The 11,189-nt window shown below is 44.8% G+C and overlaps 3 protein-coding genes across 3 annotated transcripts; 2 read left to right on the top strand and 1 right to left on the bottom strand.

Annotated features, from left to right (window-relative positions):
• Positions 1-33: 33 nt before the first annotated feature.
• L199_006651 (uncharacterized protein) lies at positions 34-3,333 on the bottom strand (the record flags this gene model as incomplete). Its single annotated transcript, XM_064892349.1, has 11 exons — positions 34-57; positions 149-214; positions 279-348; positions 425-454; positions 525-655; positions 737-798; positions 882-967; positions 1,032-1,252; positions 1,337-1,519; positions 1,590-3,037; positions 3,111-3,333. 11 exons carry the CDS (start codon positions 3,331-3,333, stop codon positions 34-36), a joined length of 2,544 nt encoding a protein of 847 aa, XP_064748421.1.
• A 520-nt stretch (positions 3,334-3,853) lies between these two features.
• L199_006650 (uncharacterized protein) lies at positions 3,854-6,815 on the top strand (the record flags this gene model as incomplete). Its single annotated transcript, XM_064892348.1, has 15 exons — positions 3,854-4,038; positions 4,119-4,146; positions 4,217-4,263; positions 4,325-4,520; positions 4,597-4,648; positions 4,726-5,297; positions 5,362-5,469; positions 5,545-5,657; positions 5,724-5,767; positions 5,817-5,883; positions 5,963-5,985; positions 6,042-6,213; positions 6,263-6,351; positions 6,395-6,519; positions 6,573-6,815. The coding sequence occupies 15 exons, from the start codon at positions 3,854-3,856 to the stop codon at positions 6,813-6,815; spliced, it is 2,064 nt and encodes a 687-aa protein (XP_064748420.1).
• A 555-nt stretch (positions 6,816-7,370) lies between these two features.
• On the top strand, positions 7,371-11,113 carry L199_006649 (uncharacterized protein; the record flags this gene model as incomplete). Its single annotated transcript, XM_064892347.1, has 22 exons — positions 7,371-7,539; positions 7,621-7,664; positions 7,722-7,766; positions 7,845-7,859; positions 7,919-8,017; positions 8,087-8,223; positions 8,304-8,421; positions 8,515-8,595; positions 8,658-8,686; positions 8,740-8,782; positions 8,837-8,905; positions 8,959-9,072; positions 9,126-9,216; positions 9,289-9,437; positions 9,493-9,720; positions 9,780-9,992; positions 10,051-10,081; positions 10,137-10,481; positions 10,543-10,559; positions 10,660-10,701; positions 10,773-10,812; positions 10,881-11,113. The coding sequence occupies 22 exons, from the start codon at positions 7,371-7,373 to the stop codon at positions 11,111-11,113; spliced, it is 2,352 nt and encodes a 783-aa protein (XP_064748419.1).
• Between the last annotated feature and the right edge of the window lie 76 nt (positions 11,114-11,189).

The following is an 11,189-nucleotide window of genomic DNA, read 5'->3' as shown; positions in this document are numbered from 1 at the left end:
TTCGCGTTTCGATTGGTGATTCAGTAGTAAGATTTATCGAACTACGAAACATTTATACTATTGGAACAGACCATGTCATTCATATCAGCGTTGTTCAATTTCATTTTCATCCTCCCCCTCTTTCAATTTGGGAGACATAGTTACTTACAGTTGCCCATGCACCTAGGATGGCAAATAATGCCAATCCACCTAAGATACCTCCGAACCAAGCGTACTATCAAAAAGTTAGGTAAGTTGGAGTCAAATCACAATTTGTACTTGGGTTTGTATCCACTCACACCATCCTTGGTATCTTCCCCTGGTACGTGGACGTTCATACCCCATAAACCAGTCACCAAGTTCATTGGGCTATCCAAACAATCACACATCAGCTAAAGTAAGATGTGATCGAAGGAAAGATAAGCGTTAAGGAAGCAAAACTCGCATCAAAACTGTACCTAGGGCGGTCAATTTACTGTATAATCAAGACAGTGTCATCAGTGATGTTGATTGAGATTTGGGTATAAAGGGGATATGGTACATACGAAAGGACGTCGTTGATTTGATTATTCGCATCTGTCATTTCGATCGAGATTTGAGCTAGGTAATTCGAATGCGATCGAGATAAGATCTTTTCGTAGTGATTCAAATTTTGAGTCATCGTAATCAAGTGGTCCTATAAATCGGATAAGGTATTTATCAATATCCCGTCCAAAGGGTCAGTTCGATGAATGTATACGGTATCAGCTTGACTCACCTGAATATCAGAAAGATATAAACCTATATCAGATTTTGGAGCGACCAGCCATTGTTCGTTACCTATGAATTTAATTCACATAGTCTGTTAACTTTCTCGTTCTCGACCCTGCGCCCAGGAATACCAGTTCTGGAATTCAACTCACACCTCTTGGCTAGACCTTTGACTACATCCGCTTTGTTACCCATCAATCTCAATAGACCCATAACTTTCTTACGACAAGTACCGATCCTATAAACACGGATGAGTCAGCTACACCACACCTGAAGAGAAGCAGGGTATTCTATCAACTGACCTCCTTAACATATCACTTTGTTCAGCTTCTTTCAGAATTAACACCAGCTCGTCGATACTATCTACTTCATATTCGATAGATTGGATCAAAGGACCAAAGGCATCGGTGATATCGTCGATAAGGGCATAGGATATCCAATCGGAAGTTACGGATATATAATCTTTGAGATGCTTGATACGTCGTCGAACATTTTGGGGATGGGGTGTACCTCGGAAATGGAACTGACGAGCGAAAAGATTTCGAGATCAATGTCAGAACAACAGAAAATGAGATCGGAAGGATATTGGGTAGAATCTGACACTTACCGATAATGTACCTTCTCTGAAGACGATAATGTACATATTCAAAGGTTCCAAATATGTTTGAGAGTATGGATCCTGATCGAACGATCTGAAACACACAAGATAATAATTCCTGAAGAGCTCAATCTTTTCTCGAGTCTCTTCTAGCAAGATATCTTCAGTTGTCAAAGGATGAATACCGAATACCTAGTGGGAGAAAAAAAGGAAAGACAAGACACATCAGTATATAATGCCAAGAGGTATCGGTTCCACTCACCTTCGACAACATTCTCATCTCTTCGTCTGTAGGTGACAAAACGTCCAACCACCAAGTAAACTGTTCTGGATCTTCTTCAACGGCCGTATTATCACCATTTCCCCCACCTCCTCCACCTTGCTTCGAATCTTCCCTCGACATATCATGAGCAGCCATAGCTCTCGATAACATACTGGTCTTACTGGCTATCGTGCTCGGCTCGATATGTTGCGGTTGAGGCTGTAGAGGGGTATCCTGTCCACTGTCTCTGTTTGGTGTACCCTTCTCAGAAGAAGATTGATTTTTACCTTTGAACAATTCTTCAAACGTTTGATTCTCTGCTGGTAGTTCCGCCAAGGATCTAGCGTGGATCGTGACTGGCATAGCATTGGAGTAGAACGAGAATCTATATGGTCGATCATGTCCTGGTGCAGGTGGTGCAATATCAGAATAAGGTGCGAATCCCCCAGGTCCACCGCCCGAGGTGGAAGGTATGGGTACACCGCCTTTACCTGATCTTGGAGCTTTGAATGCCGTCGACGAGGATTCAGGTACAACCTCCCCATCCAAACCACCGTTGTTACCGGAATTACCAAATCCTTCAAACAGAGCTAATTTCCCTTGTCGTCGTTGAATTGGATTTGATTGTGACAACTTCCTTTGTCTCCTTCGATGGAAGGTTGTTGGCCCATCACCATCGTTCCTCGCTGTACTGGCAGGTGAGAATGGGCCTTCGGTCATATTATCGGGTTCACCCTGATGTTCATGTTCGGGTTCATCACCAAACGCAGACATGGTTTGTGTCCTTTCGAAACTTCCTCCTCCAGTTCTCGGTTGATTGATGTCTTCTTGACTTCCGCGAACCGAGTTGGTCGCACTTGGACTTTTATTGGGTGTACTCCTCCTTCTCGGGAATCCATTATTATTGTTGTTATTTATCGCCCAAGTCCCTCCTCCATATTCGGCATTTAAGAGATTTTGTTTTTCCTTATTGGCGTATTCTTCCATAGCCGCAAAATCAAATCTGTTTCTCGCTACTCCACCCATCCCGCCAAGTGATCTTAGATCTGCGCCTTGTCGTTCCATATTTCCCATACCCATCGACATAGGTAAACGATGTTGATCTCCATCTGAGCCTCTCCTATCTAACAGTCTAGCATGGGAGTCATACCCACTCGATCCTCCTACACTATCATCTCCACGTCCATGTCCACGATGATGATCATGCATCAATCCCTCTTCCTCCCTATCTTCCTGATTATCGTAATGTGATCTTCCATGACCATGTTCGTCGTCTGATCCATTATCTGGTCCATGATGATACCTCGCTCTGTTCATCTCTGCCTCTTCCGCATCGGATAACATGGGGAAAGAACTTTCCTCGATAGGTGAGGTGGATGGGAAATGATGTGCGGAAGGTCGAACGATAGGTGGAGACGTATCTGCCAAAGAACCCGATCGAGCTCTTGCTATATACGTATCACACCGCAATTCATTAGAATCGTGCTTGAGGTCTGTCTAACAAGTAGAAGTTTCACTTACACATGCTCATGGCACTCTCTATATCCTGCTGCATCTGCCTCTCCCTCGCATCTGCATCATCGGCATGTCGATAGCTCCTTGGCCCCCCATGAGAATTCCGATGAGGTATGCTCTGACGTGAGGGCGTCAGGACTGGGGAGGTCATCGACATATTGCGGGAAGGTTGGGGGAGATGGGGATCGATCTGGATCTGGCGGGGTGAAGTGGGCGTACGGTCTGGCATACTGAACGATTGGGATGGTCGGCGTTGAGGTAAGTTTGAAAGCGTTTAGCTGGGGAGGCGGGAGGGCAGATGGGCGGGCAGATGGGCGGAATCTGCTGATCACTGTATATACAATGTCCGTCGTCTACCCCGATTACCTAGTATGTGTATTGGGTATGCTGTAACGTGAGATCATCAAACTGTTTCGATGCTGTGGTGGTGGATGACATGTAGAGCTACGAATGGGAAGGCATGACGAAAGAGGTAGATAGGTAGACAGACCTATGTAGGAAAAACTTGCAGACGCATGCTGACTGCTTTCTTGATGTGATTACAAGACAATCCTAATGATCATTTCAAACTCCGTCAATTGTCCTTGATGCTGAATTACGAAATAATCCTAATCTCACTACTATCAATGTAAGCCGGTTAGGGTGCAGGTGACGGACCGAGCTGACCTACCTACCTACTCGTAGATGTCAAGATATCTGTTGATTTGTATGCAGTCTACTTTGCCACCTGCTGATATCAACGATACAAGATGTTCTGTGCAGCCAAGACCACTTCGAATGATCTCCAGGATGACACTGACAGCTCAGTGATCGAGAAATGTACAATGAATATCGAACAGCCCGTGTCCAGAGAATATGACGATAGGTCAGAAGAGCTCAAATGTCGGTTAAGAGATTTGAGAGTACAAGTACAAGAAGCTAAAGTGGATTGGTAGTGAGTCTCGTGTTGACACTCACGTATTAGCTGTGGATCATATGCATGCCCAGTATGTACAATAGCTGACGTATGAGTAGTGTAGTACCGAGTGAAGATGAACATCAAGTATGTGTTCCTCTACTTCAATAGCGAGGACAAAGGGAAGGATTGAGACTGATAAGGTAATGGTGTCTAGTCTGAGGAAATTGGGGAATCGGACAAGAGGAGAGAATGGATATCAGGGTATGTACGTCCTATCGAATCAACCAGAGTACAGAAACTGAATGTGATGTGTGATTCATAGGTTTACAGGATCAGCTGGAACAGCTCTGATACCTTCTTCATCTATCGACTCGGAAGGTTTATTATTTGTAGACTCCAGGTATTGGATACAAGCTGGACAGCAGGTCGTCGAAGGCTGGAAAGTTGTCAGGGTCGGTGCGAGTGGTGGAAGTGGGAAAGATGCTGTAGTAGGTGGATGGGTAGAATGGTTGTTAAAGGTGAGCACATGAACTGTTTTCAATTCTTGGTCCAAGTTCTTGTCAACTGATAAGGCGGGGACTGGTGTGGCTGTAGGAAGTTGAAGATGGATCCAGAATAGGTATCGATCCCAAATTACTCTCTATCGGTAAGCTTTAAAAATGCCAGATTCCATCTAATCTGATATTCTGTTGCTAAGATATTTTGACTTCACATACAATCTAGACCTCGCTCGATCTATCAAATCCCATTTAGAATCCTCAGAATCCTCCACCAAGCTCATCCCCCTCACGTCCAACTTAGTCGACAAGAGCCATTCTCCCCCCGAGAGATCGACAGGTCCGATTCACCATTATCCCATATCTTTCTCAGGTGAAAATACCTCACCAAAATTAGTCAGAGTCCGATCTGCTCTATCGGATCATCTCACCTCTTCATCTTCATCTCGTCTAAGATCAAGGGAAGATTGGATATATGTCTTACCGACTTTGCCTTCCGTAGCTTGGTTATTGAATTTCAGATGTCCATCGGATATACCATTCTGTCCAGTCGCTTATACCTATCTGGTCTTGACACCTGATAAATGCGTGGTATTTGTGGATGAGAGGAAAATAACAGATGAAGCGTCAAAGGAAGATTGGGAGAAATCAGGTGTGGAGATCAGACCGTATGGGATTGAAGAAGTTGGAAAATACGTTAAAGAGCTTCAGCAAGGAGATGGAGATGAAATCAAGAAGAGAAAGAAGAAAGTCTTGACTACGAGGGAATGCAGTTGGGCATTAGCAGATGCATGTACGGTAAGTTCAATTTCCTCTCTGAACACGATGTAGGTGTCATAACTGATGTCTGAGGATGATATAGTCGGATATCGAAGTTATTCCTTGTCCTGTCGACAGACTGAAAGCGATCAAGAATGAGACGGAGATTCAAGGATTTAGAAATGCATATCTACGTGATGGTAGAGCTATGGTTCGTTCATCGCAGCTAACTCCGCTACGCAGATCGACCTCAGGCTGATGAGATATTACGTCGTGATATGTGTAGGTACGATGGATAACATGGCTTGAGAAGATACTGGTACAGGAGAAGAAGAAGGTTGGAGAATGGGCAGCTGCGCAGACTTTGACGAGATACAGGAGACGCGAGGAATTGTTTGCGTGAGCTGTTCTTAGACGTGTCTTTTGTAGTGAACATCCAGCTAATCCTGCTTGATTACACTCAAGTGGTTTAGCTTATGATGATATATCGGCATCTGGACCTAATGGAGGTGAGTCATCCATCACTGGGCTCTTTTCAGAGCTGAACTAGGATTATAGCCTTGCCTCACTACGCTCCTAAAAGGGGAGAGGACAGAGTGATAGATATTGATTCTACTTATGTGATGTAAGTACACTATCATTCGCGATGGCTCTCTCGCTTTTGTCCATTGCGATGCACGTTTATACTGACTATGACATCCTAGTGATTCTGGAGCACAATATGAAGGTCAGCTGGCCCATCAGGGAGTTTAAGGTAATGTTGTAAGCTGACATTTCGTATAGACGGTACAATCGACACAACCCGTACTTTGTATTTTGGCAAGACACCCTCTTCCGAGATCAAGCGAGCGTATACGAGAGTATTGCAAGGTCATCTGGCTGTTAGTTCAGCGATCTTCCCTAGAGGCATGACTGCAGATAGACTGAACATGACAGCCAGAGGACCATTATATCAGTAAGCTAGCACTTTATCTACCATGTCCTTAGCTGACGACATGCTACAGAGACGGACTGGATTTCGGACATGGTGTAGGTCATGGGATAGGTACTTATCTTGCTGTTCATGAGAATGAGTTGCACAGCTGGTATGGTCGTCAATTGATAATGAAGATGCAGCTGACCCGGCTCGTTGTCAGATCCCATGTTCCCCAGAAACGCAGCATTCGAACCTGGGAATATAACCAGTATTGAACCTGGATACTACAAGGAAGGTGAATGGGGGATAAGGATCGAGTCTGTCATCTTATGTAAACCTGTTGATGTAAGTAAATTGTGTCTTGTTGATACGTGATGATTGACGATCTGATTATATAGACATTGAATGATCAATCGGGACATTTCCTCTCTTTCGAACGTATCACACAAGTACCCATTCAAACTTCCCTGGTGGATTACAAGTTATTGACTAAATCTGAGATCAGATGGTTGAACGACCATAATACTTCTGTACAAGAGCAATTGATGCCTTTGTTACAAGGTGACGAAGATAAGGAAGTGAGGGATTGGTTGAAGAGGAATTGCAAACCCAAGAAGATTTGGCCTTGGACTGGGGCATAGATGGTATATTATAGATACAAGGGAAGTGTGAATGTGTTGTAGCGTGTTGGCTGTGTATGCATGTACTACTGCGAAAGAGAATGGCTCAATCAGGTCTCATTTCAATCCACTTTTGATTTTCACACACATGTATTGAGGCATGTCTCGACTCGCGACCACTCGAGCACCAATTTGGACATGAACATGAACATGGGGGGTATGGATGTGACGTCACTTGCTCAGGCACGAATCGGGTTCGGTAGTATTTTGAATGTCCACCCACGGGGCCAAGGAAAAGAGAGTCGACGAAGCGAAGAACCAAATACAAGACTAGGGCAAGGTCCAGATTGAGAGTCGGGAGAGTGGAACAGGCTACTCCGTACAAAGTACGACATACGACATGCATGCAAATGTTGGATGAGCAGGTGATCAGCGAAGAAAAAGACAATTTCCGGATAAATTGGACTCTGATGATATGATATAACGAATTACTCGTAAAGATCAATTCAATCTTCTTCTTTTCCTTTCCTTTCCTTCTTGCGCAGCCTCTTATAACAGGCCAATATCCTCGGTACGATGAGGTCCATAATCATCCTCTCAGCTCTTCATTGTGCCATCGCACAGAATATCACTCAGACTTCTTCTATTTCATTCTCCGCTACTCCCGTGTCGACCACTGTTCCTTCACCGACAGTCCCGCTCGATACGCCCGTACCGGGTCAAGGGGATTATCCACCTGTACAATGTTAGTGGAGCACTCTCTGTCACTATCTTACAATCACGTATAGTAGAAGATGCTGACTGCCGTGATATACTGTGGTTGTAGATCTTTGTGAGGATGGAACGAATACCACGTACTGCCCAGGGGTCGTAAGTTGATCCTGTTCGAACCATCAATGGGTCGCCAGGCTAACTCAATTGTTATAGTTGTTACAAGATGTTCAACTTGCTGGTATTTTCCCAGACTCCAAAGTGAGTTGTATCCTTCTGAGTCAGGAGAGGCGTTGAAGGAAACAAGCTGATTTATTGCGATATATCTATTCAAATTAGACTTTTGTAGATAAGGTGAGCCACTTTGATCATATTAATTTCTGATCGTAAGCTGATACTATCCTATTATATAGCCCACAAACGGTACTCTCAACGATACCCTCGCAGCGTTCAATGCACTCGGATCGAACGTCACTGTCGGACAAATCGAGACCTTCGTGGAAAGTAATTTTGTAGGCTTACGGCGTTACCATACTATAATTTATACATCAGCTGATAGAAGCTTCTGATGGTGTGTACAGAAAGGCGAAGGGTTAGATCTCGAGCAGATCCCTATTGAAGGATTCAACCAGAACCCAGCTATATTGGATAATATCTCTGATCCGATATACAAAGCTTGGACTAGTATCGTCAATTCCTACTGGACTTTACTTATCAGGTGAGTTCTGGGCTATAACAGAGATCTGGCCCCGAAAGATGGCTGGGATATTGACGATTCTATGTGTGTTATATTATTAGAGAGACAAACCAATCTTCCTTGTGCAATGGTACTTGCGATTCGAGCTTGATTCCTCTCAACCATACTGTCGTGGTTCCAGGTGGAAGATATCGGGAGATTTATTATTGGGATTCTCGAGTATGTCAAATATCTGCAGATCAAAGACCCATCTTCTCCCGGGAGTAGCTGTACCAGGCTGATTGATGGTTCTTGGTGTTTTGATAATTGTAGTGGATCATCGAAGGTTTACTTAAATCGGAACTATTTGACTACGCTTGGAATCTCTTACAAAATATGATGGACTTCATTGATGTATGTTGTCGTTTTATCCCTTGGCTGACGGGATCTGGTAGCTAATGGCTCTAGAACTACAGGTATATGGTTACATTCCCAACGGTGGAAGGTAAGCTACTGCGGTAAAAGGTGTGTCCCGATAGCTTATGATATCTATCTCAGAAAATACTACGTGAATCGATCACAGCCACCCATGTTCATCCAAGTGAGCTATCCCTCGAGTAAGAGAGTCGAATGTCTAGCTTATAATTTCTATCAGATGCTCGATGCTTACGTGAAAGTCACTGGAAATACAACTATCCTCGAAAGAGCATTACCACTTGCATCTGTAAGTGTGATCATACGGTATGAAGTGCAATTAGAGATACTGAGATTGCACAGGCCGAAATGCAATGGTGGTCCAATAATCGAACATTCAACTACACTTCCCCCTTTACTGGTACAACCCTTTTGGTAGCTCACTACGCCGTGAATAATAGTGCTCCTAGACCCGAGGTGAGTGAACGGTAGGAAGCTGCAAAGGGTCCTTAGGCTGAATCTGCTGTCAGGGGTATGTTGAAGATTACGAGACTGTTACTGGCAGTTCGCCGGCACTCAATGAGAGTGCGAAGGCAGAGTTGTATTCCGAATTGGCCACAGGTGGGTGGCTTCCGTCCAGAAGTTCTGTGCTTTTAATTGAACGGGGCATTGACCTTTTTTTATCGCGTGTAGGCGCCGAATCAGGATGGGATTACTCTTCAAGATGGTGTAAACAGCCAGTACAGAATGTTAGCGATAACAATCCGGCTCTCAGAACGCTCAACGTAAAAGCCATCATACCAGTCGATCTGTTGAGTCTATTATCAGGAGATCATCTATTAGTGAGCTTAATCGACGTAAAGCGGTATCTATCCGTCAAAACTGACAGGGGAACAGCTTGCAAATCTGTACGACTTATATTCCAATACGACTGGATCGAGTGCTCCCACTACCAGTAACTCTACCCAGACTGGAAACTCGACCGATATTGTGCAGACCAATTCTACCGGAACTGGTTCTTCGGGCAATTCCTCGTCATCTGGTGCTAGTCCTGCGTTCTACCATCGACAACAGGCCCAATTGTTCTCTGATGCAGTTCTAGATCTGTGTTGGGATCCAGAGAAGGTGAGCATTGTCATATGTCAGGTTCGCAGTGGACATCCGCTGAGCATGGTTGGGTTTAGGCTTGGTTCTACGATTTCAACACTACTTCCAACTCCCGATCCAACGTCTACAGTCCAGCTGGTGCTTGGCCCCTATGGCAGAACATCACCCCGAATGAAATCGCTAATAACGAAACGGAGGCTCTCCGATTCGTCTCTGGCGCCAGGTTCTTACTTGGAAAGTATTCTGGTATACCCAGTGTTGCAAGTCTGCTTTACACAGGATTGAACTGGGTGAGTCAGCTTAATGCTTCACAATATATCCCTCAGCTGACCGTTCTTGATCCTGTAGGATTTCCCTAATTCTTGGCCACCTCATCTTCGTAAGCTGATTTGCTGTCCATAAAGATACAGATGATTCAACACAGGTAAACATAGACACCACGATCAAAGCCTTCGAGGCTCTCGGCAGACATCACCCCAACGCAACGGTACTGTCCAATTTGACCATCCCATTCTCCCAAGTGGCATCGGGTCAACTAGGCCTGCAAGAATCGGAACTACAACCTCAACCTCAAAGTACCATCGGTAATGTTTCCTTACAGACGCAAGAAGCTCAAGGTAAACCGTGGCCATTGGCATTGAGTATCGAATATGCCAATCGATATTTGGGCGCGGCGTTCTGCTCGTGGTATTCTACTGGAGGAGCTATTGAGGGACTTTTGACTCAGTTGCCATTGAGCGAGTTGAATGCGACGGGAACTTATACGGCTGGACAATCTGGTGAGTGCCACCCAATGAAGTCTAGGAAGTTCAGGATGAGCTGACAAGGCTGTTACCTCAGGTGTCATGTTTGAGAAGGTGAATTATCGCCCTCCCGAACTCCTTACGTTTTCCCGGAAAAGCCGTTTCCTTCATATTTCTCCTTGACCTCTGAGGGATCTCGCTGACTTCATTTTAGTTCAACGCGACTGATACAGATGCGGCAGGCGGTGGCGGAGAGGTAAGACTCTGCAAAAACGACTGTCATGCTATTATACGTATCAGCTGAGACTTCTGTACAATCATTTTTAGTATACGGTCCAAGTAGGATTTGGCTGGACGAACGGAGTTGGTGAGTGGCACAGCACAATCAGACACTCTCGATCGGATTATAATCTAACAAATGGTGGGAAAATACAGTGCTATGGGCAGCTGGCGAATACGGTCAATACCTCCCTTCACCCACTTGTCCTATGATCCCCATCATTGAGGTCACCAACAACGGTAACTCGTCGGTCTACTCTAACGGTACTGGTGCGATCGGTAATGATACCGGAAGTGGTAATGCGACGTCAAGTTTGTTGTTCGCTGGATACAGGATCCCGCGGGAGGAGTGGAAACGAGCTGCGGCAGAGCATCAAAAGCGTCAATAAGTGACTATGGACTGACTAAATTGATTCTTGATTACTCGTTATAATGGACACTATCGAACTTCTCTTGTTGACTTGA

The sequence above is a fragment of the Kwoniella botswanensis genome, chromosome 1, assembly GCF_036426115.1.
Source record: "Kwoniella botswanensis chromosome 1, complete sequence".
NCBI classification, from domain to species: Eukaryota; Fungi; Basidiomycota; class Tremellomycetes; order Tremellales; family Cryptococcaceae; genus Kwoniella; species Kwoniella botswanensis.
This window is presented reverse-complemented; position numbering and strand designations above follow the sequence as displayed.